Source organism: Saccoglossus kowalevskii, chromosome 20 (assembly GCF_978046115.1).
Source record: "Saccoglossus kowalevskii chromosome 20, keSacKowa6.1, whole genome shotgun sequence".
Lineage (NCBI taxonomy): Eukaryota > Metazoa > Hemichordata > Enteropneusta > Harrimaniidae > Saccoglossus > Saccoglossus kowalevskii.
In genome coordinates, this window is record NC_140660.1 from 19,685,916 (window position 1) to 19,709,598 (window position 23,683).

Below are 23,683 nucleotides of genomic sequence, written 5' to 3' on the forward strand. Positions count from 1 at the left end.
ACTTTTAAGTATTTAGGCCGCTACAATGTGAATAACAATGTATGTTGGTAATTATTTATTCGTTTCTGGTTTTGTTTCTGCAACTGAATCTATCAGCCAAATATTTGGTGATTGACTTGGTGCTGCTAGTTTAACCAATAAATAGTACTCTTATTTTGCGGTCAAAATTTCTTATTATTGAACGCACTCGATAATGCTATTCAATTATATAAAACATTACCTGATAAGTAGATAGACGTAAGTAAACAATATGTAAATCCCCACTGCAATGCAAGACCTAATAGCATGTAGTTGCATGGCGACCAAAAAAAGTCCAATCAATGAATAAATGAATGAGAAAATATACAGATGATTGTTTCTAAATAGCAAACCCAGAACGCATGATCGGTCTACAATGCCATATTCTACGTTGATCATTCGGTGATATATTCAAGTACAATTTTTACATATTCTTGCTTATTATAGGAACGTTATACTTTGTTCTGCATACATTGTTCTGACTACATACCATATCGCAATACTCAATTTCAATGCATTGTGGGATTGATGTGATGTTACACGAGATGACGTGCTTTATGATTGACGGAGTTGTGTTAGAATCGGTCAAAAATAACCAAAAATGATTTTGAATTCCTATATAGTCTATGCAATGCATTATCATGAAAAAAACCACTCGAAAGCACACTTTTCGCACTAGTGTGCTATGACACCAACTCAGCGATTACAGAGCCCTCAAGAACTTAATATAGCATCTTGATGTCCCGGCCTAGGCCAGTCGTGAGTTCAGAAATATTTGCAACATAACACACTGTATGTGCGTGATAGTCTTGACAGAAGCATAACAACAACAATCCAAAACGGGACAGTTAAAATTAACCAATTATCGATGTACATCATAAAATCTGCACTGATCTATGATGGCTTAATTATCGTGCTATTAAACCTTCATCTGAGATACCAGGTTCGTTACGTTCGCAACCTTTTACCAAACATAGACACACACAGATCTAGAATTTGTGTCAACTTGTCGTCTCAGCGCCATGCGGGGACTGCCTGAGACTCCTTTATTTGCCTTTCCAAAACCATCGCACCTTACATGGAAGTTCAAGAGCTCGAGGCGTGGCCTCCACACATTCTACTCATATAGCCAAACACACGAAGTATTTAATGCGCCATAATATATTTGATTAATTGCCCCCTATATTAAGAAAGAACTTCTACATTGAAACCGTTAGTTTATACTCATGGGCGCCACAAGGACTAAAACAACATTCCATAGTTGACATTTATATCCGCCATTTTTCCACTCACCGATCCCACCACCCCCCCCCCCAATACGCGTATGAACCTGATCATGACAAGTTATGAGAAGGTGCGGACTGACATCGTCCAGATGTCAGATCAGATACCAACTGTCCAGGGGTAATCAGTGAATGTCGTTATAATTGCCAAAAGCGGGCTCACGTCTAAATACATGGAAATATAAATAATAAATATATATAAATATATGACAGATTTTAGAAGTACAAATACACTCTTACTCATAACAAAGAAAAGTTTCACATCTGGACAATAAACATACCTCAGAAAAACAACCAAGCAGCAATTTGAATTGAATGAGCAAACCTTTCATGGTTTATACCAGATCATAACTAAATCATGATCATCACCATCCCCCACACAAATAATTCCTCGAAATTTCTAGATAGTGTCTTCAAGTGACAGTTGATGATCCTGACCAAACCTAGCTGTAGTGAATTATTCCTGACTGCTTTTGTTTGGCTAATGGTGATCAATCAACATGATATCAAATGTACCATCAAAACCTCAGTGATTTTGATACAACTGCCATGGATCACCCCTAACTCTCACATAATCCTAGTTTCTGTTTCCTTTATCAGGTTACTCCATGGTTGTTTAAGCTCCACAAAAACGTTTCTCTTGTTCTGTAATTAATTTACTTCTGTAGTACGGGAAATCGAATTTAAGATGCGTACTATTTTGATTCATGCGCAAAACACGCAGATCCTCTGTGAAGTTTCCATTGTAGTTTTCTATTTTTCGCCATAGTGTTTTGTTGAAATGTTGATACAGCATAATATCTGCTGCATTCCATGTGGCTATTATTGCCTTTTGTGTGTTTGTGATTGGTGGTAACGTTTTAATATTGACTTTGGATGAATGATACATGGCATCATTGTTATCCCAACACATCATGTTTTTTAAGATTACCAAAGACTCATCCAGGTATTCAGTGATCAATACTAGATCTAATTCCTTGTCAAGTTCTTCTATTTTGCGAATAACTGCAGTTAAGTTGTCATGGGTTTCATAAGCAAGCCTAGTGTAACCAAGCCGCACAAGTTGACCATTTCTCCATTGGTGAGACATGCCATTGTTCTCTAATTTATAATACTGTTGAGTCAAAAACTCATTGAATGGGTTAGTATAATTCTGCAGATTAAGCTTGTTATATGCCTTGTAGTAATAAAATGCAGATCGAATTTGTGTATAAGGATTACAAAGTATTGTTATGAATTTAGATTTCGGGATCAACCTCTGTAAAGCTGTGTGATTGTACCAACTCAGGTGGTTTGCTAAGCCGTCATAATCTTGAACTGTCGTATTACAGGTATAAATATGTGTCATAACCTTGCCATTTAGTATTCTTATTTCAGTTTGAGATTTAGACGACGGAAGTGCGGCTACTAAATTGTGTGTGATCATATATTTTAAAAATATTGAACCAACTGTGGATCCTGCTGTCTTGGTCGTTTTGACAAAAATGAACTTTTGTATTGGTCTGCAAATGCGTGATTGATCATCATGGTCTGGATGGTCGATCTTGTCCAGGTGATGGTTTGTCAGAGCTGTAGTTTTTTTAAATGGATAGTTCCCACCATAAATCTGCTTAGGTTGAGGTTTCCACCTGTAAAATGCCATATATATTTCCACATTACTACAGTGAATAGGAATAATTCGTTATTCATAATTATATATATTTCATACATGGCATGTTTTGCTGACAAATTACTCAGGAGTTGTTTACTGAATAAGCGCCCTCAACGTACACCATCAAAGATTTGACCACGCCATTGATGAACTCTATTTATATGTGAATATCCCCCTCAACTATTTCCTGCGCTTTTGTTCTGTGATTTCCTTGCGTTGAAAGTGAATTGTTTTCAGGGAAAAGTGTACACTACTAAGCATTACCTAGAACACGACGACCCTAAACCAGCCGGGATGTTTTTATGGTACTAATATTAATCTGTATGCAAGTACCTACGATTATGGTATTTATAAATATGATATTAAGTAATTAAATTGCTATCGATTATATTGTGCCAAACGATTGCAGAAAACAAAAAAATGAAGAATTCATGTTATCAAGCAATCATAAAGTAGTCGTTGATTTTTTGATGTGGTTATTTGAGATGTTGTGACGTTTAATCTCCCAGGAAGAGTTCTATTTCAATCTACGAATATATCTCTGCCACCACGCGATTTTGTGCTCATCGTTGATTAGTTGATGGGTCCGGTGGTACTACTTTCAAAGACAATGCCATGCAGGCGACAATGGAACGCAACAAACGCGTGCGCGATTTTTGTAGTTTCTGGTTGTTTTCAAAGTGAGGAACTTTTTTTTTTATTTTCCGTAGCAAAAACGGAGTGGCAATAGAAAGAGTTAGCTAGCTGTCAATACCACGAAGTGCTTTTGTTTGTTTATATTTCTTGTTTATATTTCACCAGCTATCGATAACATATTTTAAAATTGTTTTAAGAGTAAAAAGAAATTAACACGACGCCCATCTAATATCAAAAAGTGGTGGCAGAGATACTTTCGGTGATCTAAACGCAAGGAATTCTCGGAAGGAGAATGGGTGACGTTATTTTTTCCTTGTCAGTTACCTATATCGATAAATATGTCCCTTAAAATCGAAAGGTTAAAAATGTACCAGTCTTACTTAATCATGTAATGGCTTGTGAAAAACTTATTTAAGTAAGTGATGAAATGAAATGCTTTTCGCACAACGTATTAAAAGTATTCAGAATTCCAACCAAATTATACTCACACTTTATGATGTTCGGTAATTGATCGGTTGAATTTGAATCCAACATAATATGCGATTAACAACAACAGAGCACAGATAATCACAACAGCAAAGCCAATCGTTTTCGTTCCTTTAACATAATTGACAAAGAACTAAATAAACAAACGATAATATCAGTGCTGATGTAGGAATATGTAAGTTGGTTCATGAATATTGAGAGACTGGCATCAACTTAACACAATATTACGTCGTATATTATTCCGCCTCATGCTATTAAATGTCGCTTTCTATGTCAACATATAAAGTCTTATTTTACATCTGTTACAGTAACGATATAAGTTACATGCAGCGTGTTGTAATTGTGCGGTATTTTACGGGGTATTTTCATCCTACCATATTAGGAAATGCGAATTCCAAATATGGAATGATTAAGCTCATAAAGCGTCCTCTAATAATGAAAACAAACATGGCTGCCACCAGGGTTTGACCGGACTCCACACAAAGAAGTTAGCTGATTCTGTTCTAAACCTTTTGGATTTCGGCATTTCCATGATGTATCTTTAAAAGGAAAAGATGTATTATAATAAGGTTATTACGAGAATACCTCAAAGTATGCACTCAGACAGTACACCATCGCGTAGGTCGATACTCGCGCTGTACTTTCTTCGTGCATACATGATGCATCTTAGTAATAACCTCATAGTATATGCATTCACTAACACAGTGGTAATTAAATTCATATATACACAAGTAACCTGTAGAATGCTGTGTGGGTAATATTTTTATATTGATTTTTGTTGCATTTGCAGCAAATATTTACCAAACAATGAGAAATCTATAGGATTGAATATACCTCTCAGCTGACTTCACATGCATATGTGACCGGACTGTCGTCCGTACTGTGGACTTTCGCTATCAAATGGGTTAATTTGAGGAATCTGATTGGGGAATATTATGTGAGGATAATTCCGGGAATTACATTCGCTTGCAAGAGGTATTTGTGGATATATACACACACTCCAATCACGCAAGACAGTGAGTACATCGAGTTATGACGTTTCAAACATTTAGTAAATAAGATCAATAAATCACCATTACTACTAAGTTCCCTATTCAAAATAACTAAAAGGGGCTAGGGGAGCTCTTCGTTTGCCGTGTCTTCTTCCACTCCACCCTCTGCCGCCCGTCTTCACTTTTTCCTCCCAAACTGGGCTTTTAATCCGTTCCGCGATCCCTTTGTCATTTTCATTCAAATCAGTTGCGCAATTGACGCATAACCACCAGATTCACGCCCTCACACATATTATGTGTGGACGTGAATCGGGTGACACATAGTTCAAGCCTGCCTAACCGGTGCTTATACCAGGATTTAGTAACAGCACCTAGACGGTCTGTGGTTACAGCTTCATGTTCTGATAAATAAAAGACTGGCACTCCCATGCAATTAATAGCAAGTGAAATTCCTGGGATTAAAACATAGAGTTTGAAGTCACTGGTGTAGGCAATGAATAACTTCAAGTTGGCAAAAAGACCAGGTAGTTTATTTAATCAGTGCTGAACTAGAGGCTGAAATTATGATTACCTGTATTGTCATATAATTTATTTATTTCAATTTCTCCTGAAGTCACATAGAATTTCACTTAATTTATTTTCGCTGAAAAGTTTTCAAGCATTACGTGTGAATTCAATGTTCAATGTGCTGTGTCAAGTCTCAATAGAGTATGAGGGAAATGTTTTCAGTGAAAATGAAGTATTCCACATTATTACATATGTACTGCAGTTTATTTTGATTCGTCCCTGAAATCAAAATCGGTATTTCCACACCCCATATGCAAATGAGGTCTGAGAGCAAACAAAGTAGTCCGTTCAGGAGTAACGTTTTTCGAAACATAAGAGAAATAAACAATATTTAGAAGTACAATATTTTTCCCTTGGGATACATGAATATACTTCCTGAGTGAAATGACATTTGAACAACAGTAATGGTACTTTTAGACAGTCACTTATTTTGACTAAAACTAATTTGCAAATGTATCTCCAAATGGCCAAATTTATCTCCTATAAATTTAGAATACAACACATTAGACATAGCTCATTCTACTCAGTTTGAGTGTGGGCACAAAGTTACTATTTGAATTTTTGATATCTTTTTCTTTCATTAATGAGAAATTTGACCCCCAACGTTGGGGTAACTGTTCAGCAGGGATGGCATTTTAACTCTGTTATTTTTTCGACTGGGTCGATTTGGTTCAAACTTGGCAGGCAAGTCACACCTTCACTGTAGTTAGGTTGTGAAATCTGAAAACAAATTCTGGTCTACCTGATTTTTGTGAATACCTTCGCGCCAAATGTATCACACCCTACATTTCTATGATTAAAAAGGACGGACAGAGCACATTCTACTAAGCTTGAGTGTGGGCAAAAATATTTACTGTTTTTGACCTCAAAGTTTTCACCAGCATCGACTTTTAACTCCTCTGTGATTTTTTTGGCTTGGTTGATTTTGTTCATACTTGACAGGTAGGTCGTACCGTCACTAATTGGAAAAAAATCCTGGCCAACCGCTACTATGGCAACAGCCAAACAGTGTTTTTTGAATACTTTCGCCCTAAATGTATTGCCTCATACGGTGATACCAGTCTTGTAATAGCAGTGTTCAAATGATCATGCTTTTTTATTTTGACTTGCGCACTGGTAAGATATCACTAGCGTCGACATTGTTAAACTGTATCAACGTAATCCCAACGCAACTTTGAATGAAATGTTGCCTCCAATCTAGAAAATACTATCGCAAAACGGTTGGAAATAATAAATTCAGCAGCAGAATACGTCCAGCAACTTAGTACAATAAAGTGACCTCTAAAGACTTAATATTTTTTTGCAAACTTCGTTTACGGTGCCCGGTTTTAGTTATACAAACCGACGTTAGCTTCACGTTCATGTCCTACCATGGCAACAACCGAAAACATGTTGCTTGTTTTTGAGCGGAGCGGATCGCCAAACAGCCTACCGACTTGTTTCCATTGGCAACCGAACTATTTTTATTTTGTAAACACATTTTCGCCTGCTATTTGTATCCGGTTCAAATCGTTCAGCGACATTTTTAGCATATAGGTGTACCTCCCACCTGTGTACACTATTCCAGACGATTTTAAATGGACAGCACGGCTTCAACTAACCATTTAGCATGAAGTGGTTTTAATTCCGAAAGACGAAGATTGACTTTGACAACGGAAATATCAGCTCCCGTCTGCAGTTCTTTCAAAATACGGTCATTCTACCACGAATGAAAATTAGATTTCAGCGAGTTCTTGAAACGTTTGTTTGATGGCAAGATCAAGGACTTGCAGCCGAACGGTACAACATGCCGGAACAAACACAGTGGCGATGTTTTGTCATGTAGATTTTTTTCAAAACATTTTCACATCAATGTGCTATTACTAGGACTTTTTGTTCTTTTGTTCTATGGGTAACCCCAGATTCTGGCGTGTCGATGTTACATACGAAATGATAGAAGTGCCTGAATACCGATGCATTGTTTTTTTCTTTTTTTTTACTTGGCAAAATGACTATCGCGCTAAGTTTGAACTGTGGTAATAATAGCGATAATCCTCGAACGTATGTTGGCTAGTGGAAGTGTATAAGACTAGTTTTTAGTGTGTTAATTAGTAACATAATAATAAATGTTCTTATTTGTTATGATTCTGTTTACAATTTATTGAAAAACACGTGTAATAAAACGCCAAAGTTGAAATAATAGTGATTCATCTGCAAGTAGAACGCGAATAATAAATGTGCGAATTAAACAAAATTTGCTTACACGCGAAAATTTTCCATGCTACAATTAAAGTTAAAGTGACACAATTCGTGTAACACTAAGACAATTTAGTTCAATAGATTTTTATGCATATATAAATAGAGAATGTAATGCTCACTTACACATACGACGTCACATATATGAACTATGGTTTATTAGGTACAACTATGCCTTGTATGTCAATATCGTCGCCTCTGCAGCAGTGCTAAACGCGGCCTTCACAACGCGAATCAATGTCGATACAAACTAGAAAGGGGTGAATGAGATGAAAACATGTAATACGAACACCATAGTAACTTGAGTCAGTACCTGAATTTTACAATGAGCGTCAAGTCATAGGTGGGATAAAACAATACAGCAACCACCATTGTTTGTCAGCCAGGTGAATAGCATTTAACCGGCGACCGAGTTCATCCAATGGATGATCGACAAATTTCCCTTCACAACTGTATCACCATATTTCCTTTCTTGTTGGACTTAAGATGTCAATGCCTGTTTTGGCCATGCCGGTACAGGGATCCGTTCACCGGATTTCGGGGTCGCCCAAAGTGTGTGCTCTCACAGTCTGTCTTGGACAGAAACCCACAAGAAACAGGCAGCCGAACCCTAAGTGCCAACTATGACGTCATACTTGTCTATTGTATAGATGAATAATTGGTTTATGATACCTGTACATTCAGCACCTGGACGCTTCAGAATGAGATAGGGAGCGCAAGCACGACTTACTACCTGTCATATCTACACGTAGTGTTAAATACGTCAAACTGAAATGGAATGAGCTGCGGTCTTAGAGGCCGGCGGCGACCATTGTTTGACATTTGCATCACAAAGAGCTGCACCTTCAATTTATGTACCATCATGCCGACAATTTGACGTCAATTGCATCCTAAACCGTGACGTCAGCTGTGGGGTATATGCTAAAAATATTCGGATAACAACACCGGAATACCGTGTGTCTCGTAGGACAATCGCTTTCTGTTCATTATTCACAGTTTGGGTATAGTGGCATGCACATTTCGTTACTTCGCACGAGTCTTGACACTGGACATGATTTCCCCTAAAAACACCAACAATATCAGGGCTAGAAACTATAATAGCCTTTGCACAAAAGCAAATCATTCATCACTTCTGCCGTATGCACATCATCCGGCATGTTTAAGCACTGTGTCAAATGATTCTCGAATCGGTCCGTAAATTGTCTTGAAATCTCAAATTTTGTGGCATGCAATAGGCGATTTTCCGTACAATTGCGAGATCTCGGGAGATGCCTGAAAGACGCGCGTCGAACGTCTGCCGCGAAAATCGAACGATTTGATTTTGAACTAGAATTTTTTTATTTCGTAGCTCACATCGACCAGCCGGTCTTCGACAGAGGAATATTGCTTCCAAATACTCTTACCTAATCGAAATTGTCTATCATCAAATGTGTACAGCACATTATTAAGCATGGAAATGTCCCCAAAATACTTTCGCGTTTGTGGAATCCCACGCGATGTTTGACGCCACTACGACGCTATGACCTTTGTTTGTCCTGTTTTTACGTTCGATTTCACGCATAACGCGTGATTCTCGCAGTGAACGGAAAATGGTCTATTGCAAATGCGTATAATAATATATGTAGCCAATATAGCCATTCCAGTATATCCAGATACCAGCCATGCCGTTGGACAGTCTTTTGTATCAGTCGTTAATTGGATTACGAAATGGAAGCTCAGAAAGCCATTGAGAACGACACCTGGGACACGTAGCACGACTTACATATTGTACGTGTAGTGTTAAATGCGTTTACTTTCGGGCTACAATTTCAATCAAATAAATACATAAATAAATCTTTCATGTACACCTCGCAATACGTTACAACCCAGACTCTTTCTCAACACACATAATTCTGAATCAATGTATTTAAAAAAAAAATAAAAAAACATATTGCTTATCGAGCTAAAACATAAACAATGTACACGTCTGAGATTTTGTCATGAAGTCCGAATACAGTAGTCAGGCAAAACATAGCAATATAACATCAAACATTATATTAATTTAATAAAGCAAAGCGGCGGATGCTGTTGCAAAATTATGGAAAAACATTCCGCATTGTGAACGGCGAACTCTGAGTGCATAGATACAAGCATGGGAAATAAATAAAATAAATAAATAAATACACTTACCAGACATATTTACAGAAACATATAGGGAACATTTGATGTTTTGGTCAGGTATAAAAATGCTTAGTAGCTACGTGTCTCATTGAATATGTTTATTTACTTTTGAGGGCAGAATGTGCGAAAATTAAATCCTTTCCGTTTTGTTTGATCGCGGTTTGACCGAGCTAAAAATAGATTTTGTATGCGCATGCGCGATTTCAAGCGGTCAAACATTGCATGGCTGCCTTGTTGTTGTAAGCTGTTTCGCCGTAATCTTCTATGATTTCAGTGCACCGTAGGCATATTAGTTTCAGTTTTGCTTACACACCATGGTAGCTAAACATTGCTGTTATGGCAGGTGTTGTAGTGACTCACGATACAGCCACCGGGATGGTGCCTCCAACCAGTAACTGACAAGATATTAACAACATAAGCGAACTTGCTTCTCCTTGATTTGCAACCAGTGCCCCTTATAGCAGTATCAATATTCACTGATCCTCCACTGTTAATGCAACTTTTGCAACTGAAATATTAAAAAAAAATATGAAAAATTATAATACAAGAAAAATCTATAATATTATTTATTTGATTTACTCAAAAAATTTTTTGGAATTCTGGGTAACACGAAATATAGAATGGAATATTTTTTATAATTGATCACTGGTCATTTCATGGCTATGGAAATGTTTTTATTTCAATATATTTCACCTGCATGTAACCCGGAAATAAAAACAAATAAGTAAATTGTATATTTTAAATATTTTCCACATTCAAAACACAGGTAAAATGTTTATCAAAAACATAATCACGGGCTCTGGGTTACTGTTTACGTTCGGCGATTTGAGTGATCGACCCCTTACTGACACGCGCCGTCGACTGACAATTGAATGGAAATTAGTCATGTAGATATTGGATTACCGCAAATGCTGTGTGAAAATGTTTTTCTATAATAACAAAGAACGCTTTGATGAATAAATAGTCAAAAATACAACGATTGCAGTCTGAGACAGACCCCGGAAGTGTAACGGCAGGCTGCCGACACAGCGTATGCTGGCCGCTAAAAAACTGACAAAAACTTACCGTTCTATGAGATCGCTCTTCTTTCCACTTGTTTTAAGATCCCTGCATTTGAACCATATGGACAATTGTCAATTAGAGAATAGATCAGTTTCGCCCGGGCACATCGTCTTCAGTGAGAGTGAACGACTCCATTATGCATTATACAAGTGCAGTGAACCGATGATGCCATTATGAATAATCATGAACTAATTAATGACGTAACTCGTACAACTGAAGAAAGGATTGATCTCAAGGTATTAGGCCATGTGAGCCAACATTCGAAATGGTAATAATCTCTAATCTCGAATTGAAGAGGATATATACGTGGAACCAGCAGTGCAGTAACGGTAAATTAATAAATTATAGTGACATTCTGGGCTGCTATATCTTACTGTGTATGAAATGCAGACAAGTCACTTGTCCTGATTTTTAAGAATTATGTTTCAGGTTTATCCCGGCCGACGTGTTGTACAGAGCAAAATTTAAAGGACGACTTGCCAAAAAAGACTTCTTCAAGCACTAGTAGAAGTGGGAGAGGATGGCAATCTAAAGAACATCGAATCATCATTAAGCTTGGCAATTTGTGATCCCAAAATTTACAGTTTAAGGTCAAATGTCAAGGTATACGTGTATAAGGCCTAAAACTCGTCTATGAGTGTTGGAATACATTTTGAAGAAATCTAGCGCAGGTTGGCATCTCCTCGTTCTGAGTTGTGAGTGCTGTCTAGTTGTATTTTCGTTTATTGCATCTGATTACGCGCAAAATCAATTTAAATTCCTTGTGTAACTAGCCTGGCGTTTTGCGCGCGTGTTTGTGTAGACAAATAACTCTACCCTAGCTCAAAAATTGTGTGACCTTTAACGACATGTGACATAAATTAACTGTCAATGCAGTTGTAGTGTGTTTGTGACGACTTTCCGGGAGTACGCCCTCAATAGCTATTTGTTTATTCAAATTGAAATTTGTGCCCGCTTGGTGGCGTTTAAGTTATCTCACGTGGTAAAGTGATACCTTATCGCAGTATGTGGTTATGCGAATCAGACAATATATTTACACCGCGCTTATGATCGCCATAATTTTCCAAAATCAGTTGATCCATGATGTGTAAAACGAAGCGTGCAACACTACCAACAATGTAAAGGTGTTGACACATATATTATAAAATTCATGATGTGAGACAACTTGAAAATTCTTTCCCACAAGCAGTTTATGTATAGGAGTACGCTTGTGAGCGTTCGGATAATTTTACTCGAGTATGGGATAGCGATATATATATATATATATATAGGAACCCTGAGGGCGCCTTATACCACAACAAATGACTGGTAATTTGAGATTAACAGCATTAAACATCGGCAATACTTTCTATCTTCGATGGAATAGCACTTGTTGACTAAAATAAAAAGGTTATCAATATAAATGCATTTATAATACATTCATTTCATTCCTCGTCTGAATCTCATGACCAGTTGTATAACATCACAAATATACATTTGAAATCCACAACACACTATTCAAGAACTATCATTTTTATTTCATGTTATCTGCATTCAGCATATGTGAATAAAAAACAATTGTAATGTGTAAATATGCAACAGTAGCTATGTATATTAATGTGCAGTAAGTCTCCGACAAAATTATTTCAAAATAAAATAACGCAACTAGTTTCATGATTTCATGTTTCCAAAAGTGACTGGTAGAAATTGTATTAATTTTCAAACTTGCATGATCATAATTAGAAGCCAACCATTTCAAATTTACGGAGAATAGACTTGGATGAGCAGCCAACACAAAATATTTTGAAAAAAAATGTCTTAAAATAAATTTGAAAGCAAAACATTCAATCATTTTGCGCGAAATGGTGAAAAAATAGTGAACATAAATTTATATCGTAGAAAATATATTATCTATTCTCGTCAACTTAATGTTTATGTATTTAAAATCCAAAGAAAATGAACTGTACTTAAGAAAATGATAACAATTACAAATGAACCCCCATTACAGGTATATATCGAGTCTACATTTAACCCAATGTAAATGAACAAGCATCACGTGACGGGGCTGTCAGGTCATGTAATTAATAATAAAATGTCGTCTGCGTGTTACTACCAATAACGTGTGTGGAAATCTATTGATAATCCCATTGTCTTCATCCAAAATGATTAACTTGAGTGGTTCAGGAGAATTATAAACACTTTCCGATAAAGAAGGGAATGTATAACATAGATACAATAACTTGGAATCATCAACTGTTATTTCCTCCCGAATTTGGAGAGCTACGGTAAGTGAAATTCAGTACTTCAACCTTGTATCTGACGATGTTGTGCTCTTGAATATTTTGAATAGTTATACAGCCCTGTAGTGACCTTTGTATGCTACAACAGATACGTTTGTTACCAACATCATACCTAGAGAAATGCATTTTAAACGCAATTATTTATAGGTCCATTTAAACGTGTTTTTTTAATAAATAGCCTTAAAAAGCATTTATACTAAGCCATACATAGTAAAATGCATTTTACAGACATTTATTTTCAGACAAATACGGATTAATATAATAAACATGTTTAAAACGTATTTTAAACTTTATCGACCCAAGTGTCGAAAACATGGCTGTGTTCTCACACAATTCCTCATCTAGGTAAAATAATAAATTGGCCAATAAAAGAGTACATATGGTTCTCATTGAAATGCCAATACTTTGTTGAAAGACATGGCCATCAAATCCCATGAATATGTTGTCAAGCAAATGTTCAAACATACTGACGATATTATCATCTGTGTGTACATGTTTATCATTAAAAATATTTAAATCCGAATGAAAATATCTAATATCATATTTTTTGTGCATAACCTGAATGTTATCATTGTTGAATGTAGTTTGTAGGCCGAATTACGGAATGCAATACCTTAGTCCATTTATTGGCATTTTCTTGAAAAGAATTGATCAGTTTAAAATTATATCGCAAATTTATTTGGACAGGATTGACCATATGGTGTTCGATTTACATTGCAAGAATAGTATTCGTCAGTGTAATTGTCATGGTAACAAACCATAACAAAATATCTTGAATATGTTTGGTCCATCTGCAGATATTAAGATCTTTTGAAATGTGCAAGACATCGAGGATGTTGGTATCATTTTGCAGCGTTACTGACTTTCAAGGTTGTATTAAAATACACCTTCAACAGGGATCAACACAAACAAACCACATATTCTGTTTTATTCGCAGTTATTATTATATTTGTCAACGTTTATGTTTATTACTATTTTTTAATATGTACAATGTGAAAAACATATTTCCCATGTGCATTGAGTGGCATTTGAGTTTTAAATTAAACCAATATATCTCTCCTTGAGACTTGTGTCTCCATGCTTGAATACAAGATGAATTTTCACAATCCAAATTTCAAATTATTTCTTTCTTTTGATCTTAGTGATAACCATGTTGCATTTAATGTACGCAACTTTTTATACCAAAATACCGATAATTATATAAGCCATTTAGTCTCTAGTTTACATAATTTATATATATATATATATATATATGGTTAGGGTAAGGGGTACTGACAACTTACCAACCCTTGCAATTAACCAACACGGTCTAACATACTTTAGAACATGACAATGAGAAGCATGCCTGATACCATTAAAACTATCACTGACAGTCACATATTCAACACTTGGCTTTTCGCTTCTCAAATCGGATGAAGAAAGGCATGATTTTCGCCATACCAATGGACTGCTTAATGTTAGTGTCATTGACGAGATGGATATTGTAATGCTGCAGTAAATTTGCAAAGAAAATAAACAACTCCATTTTAGCTATCTGTTGACCGAGACAGGCACGTGGACCTAAGATAAATAAATAAATAAATAAATAAATAAATAAATAAATAAATAAATAAATAAATAAATAAATAAATAAATAAATAAATAAATAAATAAATAAATAAATAAATAAATAAATAAATAAATAAATAAATAAATAAATAAATAAATAAATAAATAAATAAATAAATAAATAAATAAATAAATAAATAAATAAATAAATAAATAAATAAATAAATAAATAAATAAATAAATAAATAAATAAATAAATAAATAAATAAATAAATAAATAAATAAATAAATAAATAAATAAATAAATAAATAAATAAATAAATAAATAAATAAGTAAATAAGTAAATAAGTAAATAAGTAAATAAGTAAATAAATAAATAAATAAATAAATAAATAAATAAATAAATAAATAAATAAATAAATAAATAAAATCTATCAAACTAATTAAACTCAAATCTTACTGGGCTTTTTCTTTTTTTATTCTTTCAATTTATTTTAATTTTCTGACTACGAAAGCCCAAAGATCTGAACAATTCAAATAAATTATCCGTACATAGTATTACACATAACTATATCAATAAACCAATCAGAGCAAGTCTTATATACAGGGATTCTGACTTTTCTGGTAAGCGTCATTGATGTATATGGTTGGATGATTGGTTATTGAAGTTTTTATCAAAGTTATTGTTTCTGACACACTAATGATTTAATAGAAAATAAACATGTTTTTAATTGAAACAGTGTGCTTTTAATTGAAACAGTGTATTTTAATGAAAAAACAGAACGCCATCTTGTCTATATAAATAATGAAACATTAAACAATATGATAGCTATATATGATGGCAGAAACATGATACTCCAAATGTGACATAGATTATGTCCACTCACTTCGAAACACCCGACACCTCTTGTATCTATACCCCGTGGTCTAGTGTACTGTTTTGTGTTTTGTGTACATTTATGTTTTCAATGGAAATTTGCTTGATGATCTACGATTGAATATGAATTTTCTGGTCACGGATTATGCCAATATGCTAGAGGTCACGCCTCTACTACCTTTTTGGGGTATTGTTAATAAAATATTCATTAATTTACATCAATGCCCGCTATGCTACATTCTTTTTGAAATTCAATAAAGACTGCTTTTCTCTTTTTGAAGTTTCGAAATTTTTATTGATAAAAAACATGTTCCACTCGCACATGATTTCCGGATGTATGTATGGAGTCCGAACAGAACAATAATCTTTATAATTTTTAAGTATTTGTTTTAGCTATATAAATTTGTACTTACCTATTCCAAATGGCAAGTAAACACGGCTTTGTGGAGTGTAAATTCCATTATTATCCAGATTTCTCCCAGGGTCGAACTTCATTGGATTGGGCCAGTATTTTCTGTCGCCTTGTACGGACCACAAGTTTGGCACTACGTAGGTTTTCTTGGGAATAAAGAAACCACAGATCGATGCGTCTTCATTGGTCATACGAGGGATACCGAATGGTGAGATGGGGCGAATACGAGTAGATTCAAGTAGAACTGCATTTAGGTAATGGAGGTTGTATCTGTCATTAACGTCTGAATCTCTATCAGGACCAATTACACGATCAAGTTCTTGTTGAGCCTTCTTCTGCACTTCTGGGTGATACACCATCATTAATGTTGTCCATGTGAGTACATCACCGACTGTCTGGTTACCGAAAAATATGTCGAGTATGGATAATATTAAAGAGTCATTGCTGAACTCCAACTCAGGCTGATCACGCCTCGCTTCAATCTCATCCAAATAGCAGTCGATATAGTTTTTCCTGGCTGGTTTGTAAGAGTTTCCAAGTTTCTTCCGCAGAGCAAGTTTGTTCTCAATTTGATCTCTGATAAATGTACGTGCTACGAATATATGGCTGAGTAATCGTTTAGTGCTTCCAAATGGGATTTTGGCCAATAAGGGAAAAATGGTCATCACGACAGCTGGGTTGGTATCCAAGGAGAATCCTTCTAATGCGTCAAAGAATTGTATAGCCTTTTTGTCATTATAGTCGAATCTTTTACCAAAAATAAATTGACACTGGATGTTACAGACAGCATGGTGGTAGAGAATATCAGGATCAAAGGATTCGTCTGTTTTCGTATCAATCAATTCCCTAATCACACATTTTACCTCAGTTTGAATCATCTTGTAATAGTCATCAGTTTTTCCCCAACCAAACTCACGGATTAAAACTCTAGTAAACTTCCTATGACCTTGCCAGTGTATACCTTCAGCGTGGGCGATTCCTATAAAAATATAATTAGCTTTCATTATATACATTCAAACATTTATATGAATACATTCTCTATGCTTTCCACCCTTGATCAAGTTGGTTTAGAAAAATAGTCACTTGTGAAAAAAAGTTCATATCGAATTACTTTTTTCACTTTTTCAGTGATTTGTTGTGAATCACAATAACTGCTCAATTTCAAAGTATCAATTAATTATGTCAAAATAATACCTATTATTACTATTATAATTATTTATTTATGAACTAGGAACACGAAATGAAAATAACGATGGTGGTTGTATATATTATATATAATACATGACGTGACTAATATCTTTCATCACATTGTCTTAACCGGCAATATGCTTCCCTGGTACCGCTATTCATTTTCAATTAGTTTATTAGTATTTGTAGAGCAGTACGTAACTGGTCCCTTTTTGAACGCTATAATCTTTTCTCTCAAATTTTGTTCGGTATTCCACTGTTATGCTGGTAAGTTTACGTTCATAATATTCATATGCATATATATTTTCTCACCAGGATTATACTGAGCATTTGTTCTGTGTAAAATTGTATTATGCATGTTCTTTGTGACGTAATAGAATCGAATTACGCATGTCCATTTAGTCACTATAAATGGACATTCACTGCACGCGGTTTCTTATTTGGGGTACTAGTAGTACGATATGGCGCAACGAAAAACGTGTCTTCTTATAGTGGAGAGACAGATTTGCAGAGTTGCAATTTCTAATCTCCTGTTTCATTTTTATATCTTTGTAAATTTGAATGTAATTTCGATGCTTATATGACACAGAATTTTCTTTAAAATTGTTCATTTTGCTGAAGGATAAAGTAGATTACCTCAGTTTAATGTGAACTGTTTCTTACGGCATCATTTAACTGTATAGCCCTAACACACATCGTAATAAAATGATATCATTGCTTTTTTGGCCAACCATTTGAATGTTCTCCTTATTTATCAAGGTATTTGTAACAACAGACTTAATGACGGAAAAGAATGTGATACTGTTTTGGAAGCTGGAACAATTATAGTGATTTCCTTGTCACCAACAATATATCAAATTTGAAAATCTAGTTCAAGGTCTTCTTTTGTGGTTAATTTCTAATTGTTCCACTCTCCTTCTTCTAATAATTAAGTTAGTTGAATTGTTTTTTTATTCGCTCAAAATACGGTTCTCAACGTTTTCCATGCAAATAGACGGATGTTAAATATTAGCTTGTCGAAGGAAGAAAGTGAGAACAATGTTCAATGCGAATGAGATGTTTCTCACCTCTCCCTTGGTTGTCCAGAATCTCTGTCTGAATGTTGACGGGTCTTTCATTGAAACTCTCGTTCTGTCTCAGCAGAGCTTGTTTAATTGCATCATAACCATTCAACACAACCACTTCTTTTGTGCCTAGCTTTAGTCTATACACGTTACCGTATCTTTTGGCAATGTTCATCAAATCTTGCCAAGGGTTTCGACTCCATATCATGTGTAGGTTTCCGATGATGGGCAGGACAGGTGGACGAGGTGGTAGTATTTTGCCACATCGATAACTTGACCCCGGTCCATAATATCGTATAATCCAGGAAAGGAATATAAAAATGGTGGTGCCTAGAACGATGGTTGTAACATCAATATTAACTGTACTCATAGTGGCAGCAATTCGTAGACGCCGAATGACTTACACATGTTCTTCCTAACTACCCTAGCAAGACGAGTATCATAAGGCACACGTGATTAAAGTGGTAGTGACATACGGTCGATCGAAAACAAACTACGGTATCATGGGAGAATTATTTATAGAACGGGTTTATTTCCTTTGTAAAAAAAGATCAAAAGATGATAGTGTTATGGGAAAAATATGTTTTATATATTTACACATTAGAGTTATCTTTTTATCAACTGACAGTAATGAATTTTCATCATATAATTATATTGTACTTTTAACGTAATATATTATTTTTATACTCTCAGTGTGATATTAGTAAGTGTGTTCTGACTGTTCTAACAATTATCAATCAAAATGACTGAGTTGACCGTATACCAAATTTCACGGATCACGAATTTGGATTTTATATTTATCCCATTTATCTGCTTTCGTTAACAAAACTCTGTGACATACCAGCACCTTAGTCAACCGAATACGTCGTTCTGGTTGACCAGCAAAATTACAAGTCGAGTTGATGTCATTTCTATGTGGAATTACACAAATTGTTGATAGAAAGAACTATGATGAGGATATTCACTAACTTTCATAAATAATGAAAAGCATGAAGATGATAAAAACCGATATCTGATCGAACATTGATGTAATTAGAATTTTCAAGCTCGGAATTATTGCATTCCGAATTTTCATAACGCGATATTGGAACACGTTAACGCTCTCTTTCATAACACGTTTATGTACATAATGCGATTCAGAATGGATAATTATTTGAACACATTAGCTGAAGGTTTTTTATTGCATTTCAATTTAGAAAGAAAAGCAAATTCATGGTCTTACATGTATGTGTATAAAATACCAAAACATTTGTTTGCAAAATATCATGGTATGATTATGTTGCTACCATAAACACGTTAATCTATAGTATGGTAATGGTCGTCATGGTTTATTCATCAGGTCGATATCTCAATGACAGAGGGATGCGGAAATAACATACTCTACTGTAGACCTTTAGAAAAAGTAGTAGAGGGCAATATACAATTTCATGAATATTACACTATCCAGACTTTGTCGGTGCGTTAATAAGAGACAGAAATTCGTACTGGGTTGAAATCAAATGAACTCTGATTTCTGCACTCTGATTAATTCATCCCCGCAATATTGGATATAGCCACATAACATATGTGATTGGTTGAAATATCAATTATTTTGAACGCTACGTTTTATCAAATGTGTTCGGGAAATATTAGACTATTAGAACAATAGAGATGAGACACAGGGTAGTATGACAAAACATAACAAGACATTACCAAATTATATTTATTGTTTTTCTCATACTGACTATCACAGTGTTAGTAGACAATGCAGTCAACCAGGAGGACAATTCGTGATGGCTGGTCATATTGCTACTCAATTTAAAATGTAATCCCAGAACACACAATCGTTTTCGATTGCATTCACGGTTTATATTCATTCTGTTTCTGATCACACTATCATCATATCCATTGCCTCTGTCGCTTACTTTAAGAATTTGGCTGACTATCATCTGTACTTGTATCACCTGTGTTTGGTGTATGCAAAGGCATTTGTAACTACTTTTTCAAATCTGATAAAAACATTATGTTATTATTATCCCCATTTTAACTTGTACATGAAGCTAACTTTCTGCATCTGAACTGACAAAGTAACTTAGGGGGATCTTTTAGCTAGAACATAATTCAGTACAACAACAAACATCAGTATAGTGTTTTATTAAATTTATTGAGTTTATCATATAGACTACTACATTGATAATGTGTATATGCTAACTCATACATAGACAATGCAGTCCATTAGGTAGACAATCCATGGTGGTTGTTCATGACGTCTATTAATAATTCATTTTCAATTTAATCCTTCGACACCCCACCGTTTTTCCGATGAAATCTCGGTTTTATCTTCATTCTGTTTCTTGATCGCATTATCACCATCTTCCATGTCTCTTCCAATTTCTTTAAGAAGCCCTCCGACTACCATATGTACTTGTATCACAGAGAGTGTTATCAAAATCAGCAACATTACAATTCGAGTTGATGCCATTGCTACGTGGAATTACACGGTATATGTCAAGACTCACTGTTGATAGAAATAACTACGCTGAGCATGTTCACTGACTTTCATAAAAATGGAATTTAGTAGAATGTTAAGATTTGTTTGATCGAACATTGTTGTGATTATAATTTTCACAGTATGAATTATTGCCCCGAGTCTTCATGACGCGTTATTGGATTATTGCTCATTTTATAACAGCTTTATGTATATAATTTTATTCACAATGAATATCACTTGAATACATTAGCTGAACCTTTTCTAATGTATTTTATTTAAAAAAAAAGAAACGGAAAGTCGCGGTCTTACCTGTATTTGGTCAGAATACCAAAACCGTTATTCGAAGTTTGAAATTAACGTATGGTATGATTGTTGCTACTATAAATACGTCAAGGTTAATCTGTAATATGGTAATCGTCATCATGTTTTATTCATCAGATCGATATCTCAATGGCAGAGCGATGTGAAAATAACACATTATATTGTAAATCTTTAGACAAAATTCGTATAGGGAAATCTACAATTCCATGAAATATTAAAATACCCGGAGTATGTCATTGCGTCAATATGGTACATAAATAAGTGACATATGTGCTTGGTTGAAAAAATAAATGAACTCCAATTTTTCCCATTTTTTTATCCCCGCAATAATGCATGCAATCAAATACCATACGTGACAGGTTGAAATATCCAATAATTTGAGAGTTACGGCTCAGCAAACGTCGTTAAATGACTTCCTGTGTTCGTGAAATACGGTTAAACGCACCTGTTTTTATCTTCCTTTCTTTGAAATTGTCATATTTTGATAACCAAAGATACTGCTCAATGGATGTAACGACTTAATTTGTAAGTAAAGGGCTTAGGTGTTTGTACACGCATGTTCCATATTTAACCATAATAACAGTTTAACTGGCAGTTGAAGGACAGCTACGAGGATACTAACAAAAATAAGGGTACTGGAAACTCGACCTCAACCAGGCCTGTTAACTACCGTTAGTGTCCAAGATGCCGTAATTTAATAAAGTGATACAGCATATTTTGCGAGATGTAGGCGGTGTGTGTTGGACAATATACCATTGACATATCATACGAAACAACATGATGTATCCATGAAACAATTTACCAGCTTAGTTCACTCCGTAAAATGTTGGTCGAATCTATGATTTTGCTGCCCAAAACATTGGTTTATATCTAAATAGTTTATTGCTCTTATGAACTACTACTATATAAATGCACAGATTACAAACACACAGAAACTAGCTTTTGTAGTATATAGTTCATTCGCGGGAACTTTATTTCAAATATGGTGAGTGTAAATCTATATACATGGTTGAGTCATTTGTGTAAATAGTGTACTATGTTCACCAAGGTGTCAGCCACAGTATACGACCTGCACGTGCTTTCGACGGTTTTAAACACAAATCTTTCTCGTGACAACAAATATTATACGGAAAAGGTACATCCCTTTTTGGCAGCAGAATTATACAGCATATTGTGAAATCCATAGTTGATATTAGCTGATAATAGTCTAGTAAATGGAAATGGTAAATGGTAAAAGGCGATACTTTGAAAAAGCTACCATCATAACTAAAACTTGTCACGGATATCAGCGCATCCAAGCAATGCAAATGTAAATTCAGTAATGAAAATGTCTAAACCAATAGTTGTAAATGAAATGCAGAAATTCGTTGACTGATTGGTGGAAGTGTGAACCAATAAGAAAAAACTAACCCCATGAGACAGCGAGTGATGTTCATCTCAAAACGCAAGTGGCGTATCTGCATGTACGTGAGTGTCTAGGATACTACTCATTTTAGCTTATCTTCATGCTGCTACAAGCTTAGGCTATTCACAGCCCAATTTACTTGCGTCGTAGCTAACATTTCTCAGCACAGTAAAGGTATGCAAGCACAAGATGAATAAATTTGAAAGCAAAAAAATGCAAACCTATTCGAAAAATATGTTGAAAAAATAGTGAAAATAAATTTATATCATAGAAAATATGTTATCTATTTTGATCAACTTCATGTTTATGCATTTACAATCCAGAGAAAATTAACTGGACTCAAGAAAATGATAAGTAATCTGTTTATCTACAAGGCATAAACGTAGAAACCCCATTACAGTTGAACTGTCGAGTCTACATTTGACCTATGACTCTATGTAAATGAGTAAGCATCACGTGACGGGCCGTCAGTTCATGTTACAGACAACTAGTCCAGCACTGCAATAATGTCGCCTGCGTGTTACTACCAATAACTTGTGTGGAAATCAATTGATTATCTTGAGTGGTTCAGGAGAATTATGAACACTTTTCGACAAATAAGGGAATGTATAACATTGATACAATAACTTGGAATCATCAACTGTTATATCCTTCCGGAATTGGAGTGCTACGTTAAGTGAAATTCAGTACGTTATAACTGCAACATTGTATCTGACGATGTTGTACTCTTGAATATTTTGAATACTTGTACAGCTCTGTAGTGACTTTTGTATGGTACAAATTTGTATTTGACTTCAGGGTTCAGCTGCTGTATGTCGAGCCATATTTGTTATGAACGAAATTTAGATTTATTTATTTTTATTTATGTTAGTTATTGAGACTATGTTTAATCGTCACAAAAAAAGTTTGTGTTTTTTATTATACAGCATGCACATGTACGTAATTATTAGTTTAACCTGATAGACAAACAGCGCCTCTAGTGGCAGATTAGAGTAAGCCTAGATCAGAGGTCAGTTGTGTGTAAAGGT

General features: G+C 34.9%; 1 protein-coding gene and 1 long non-coding RNA gene across 2 annotated transcripts; both read right to left on the bottom strand.

The window, feature by feature from the left end:
* Positions 1–1,917: 1,917 nt before the first annotated feature.
* LOC100368819 (uncharacterized) lies at positions 1,918–18,829 on the bottom strand. Its single transcript, XM_085494422.1, has 7 exons — positions 18,463–18,829; positions 16,209–17,186; positions 14,758–14,929; positions 11,094–11,135; positions 10,389–10,536; positions 7,235–7,332; positions 1,918–2,929 (listed from the first exon to the last, which is right to left on the bottom strand). The coding sequence occupies exons 1-7, from the start codon at positions 18,827–18,829 to the stop codon at positions 1,918–1,920; spliced, it is 2,817 nt and encodes a 938-aa protein (XP_085350548.1).
* A 1,754-nt stretch (positions 18,830–20,583) lies between these two features.
* On the bottom strand, positions 20,584–21,760 carry LOC144353290 (uncharacterized). The gene is made up of 3 exons (XR_013420771.2): positions 21,696–21,760; positions 21,239–21,329; positions 20,584–20,956 (listed from the first exon to the last, which is right to left on the bottom strand). It is a non-coding gene; the product is annotated as an uncharacterized LOC144353290 (long non-coding RNA).
* Positions 21,761–23,683: the final 1,923 nt, after the last annotated feature.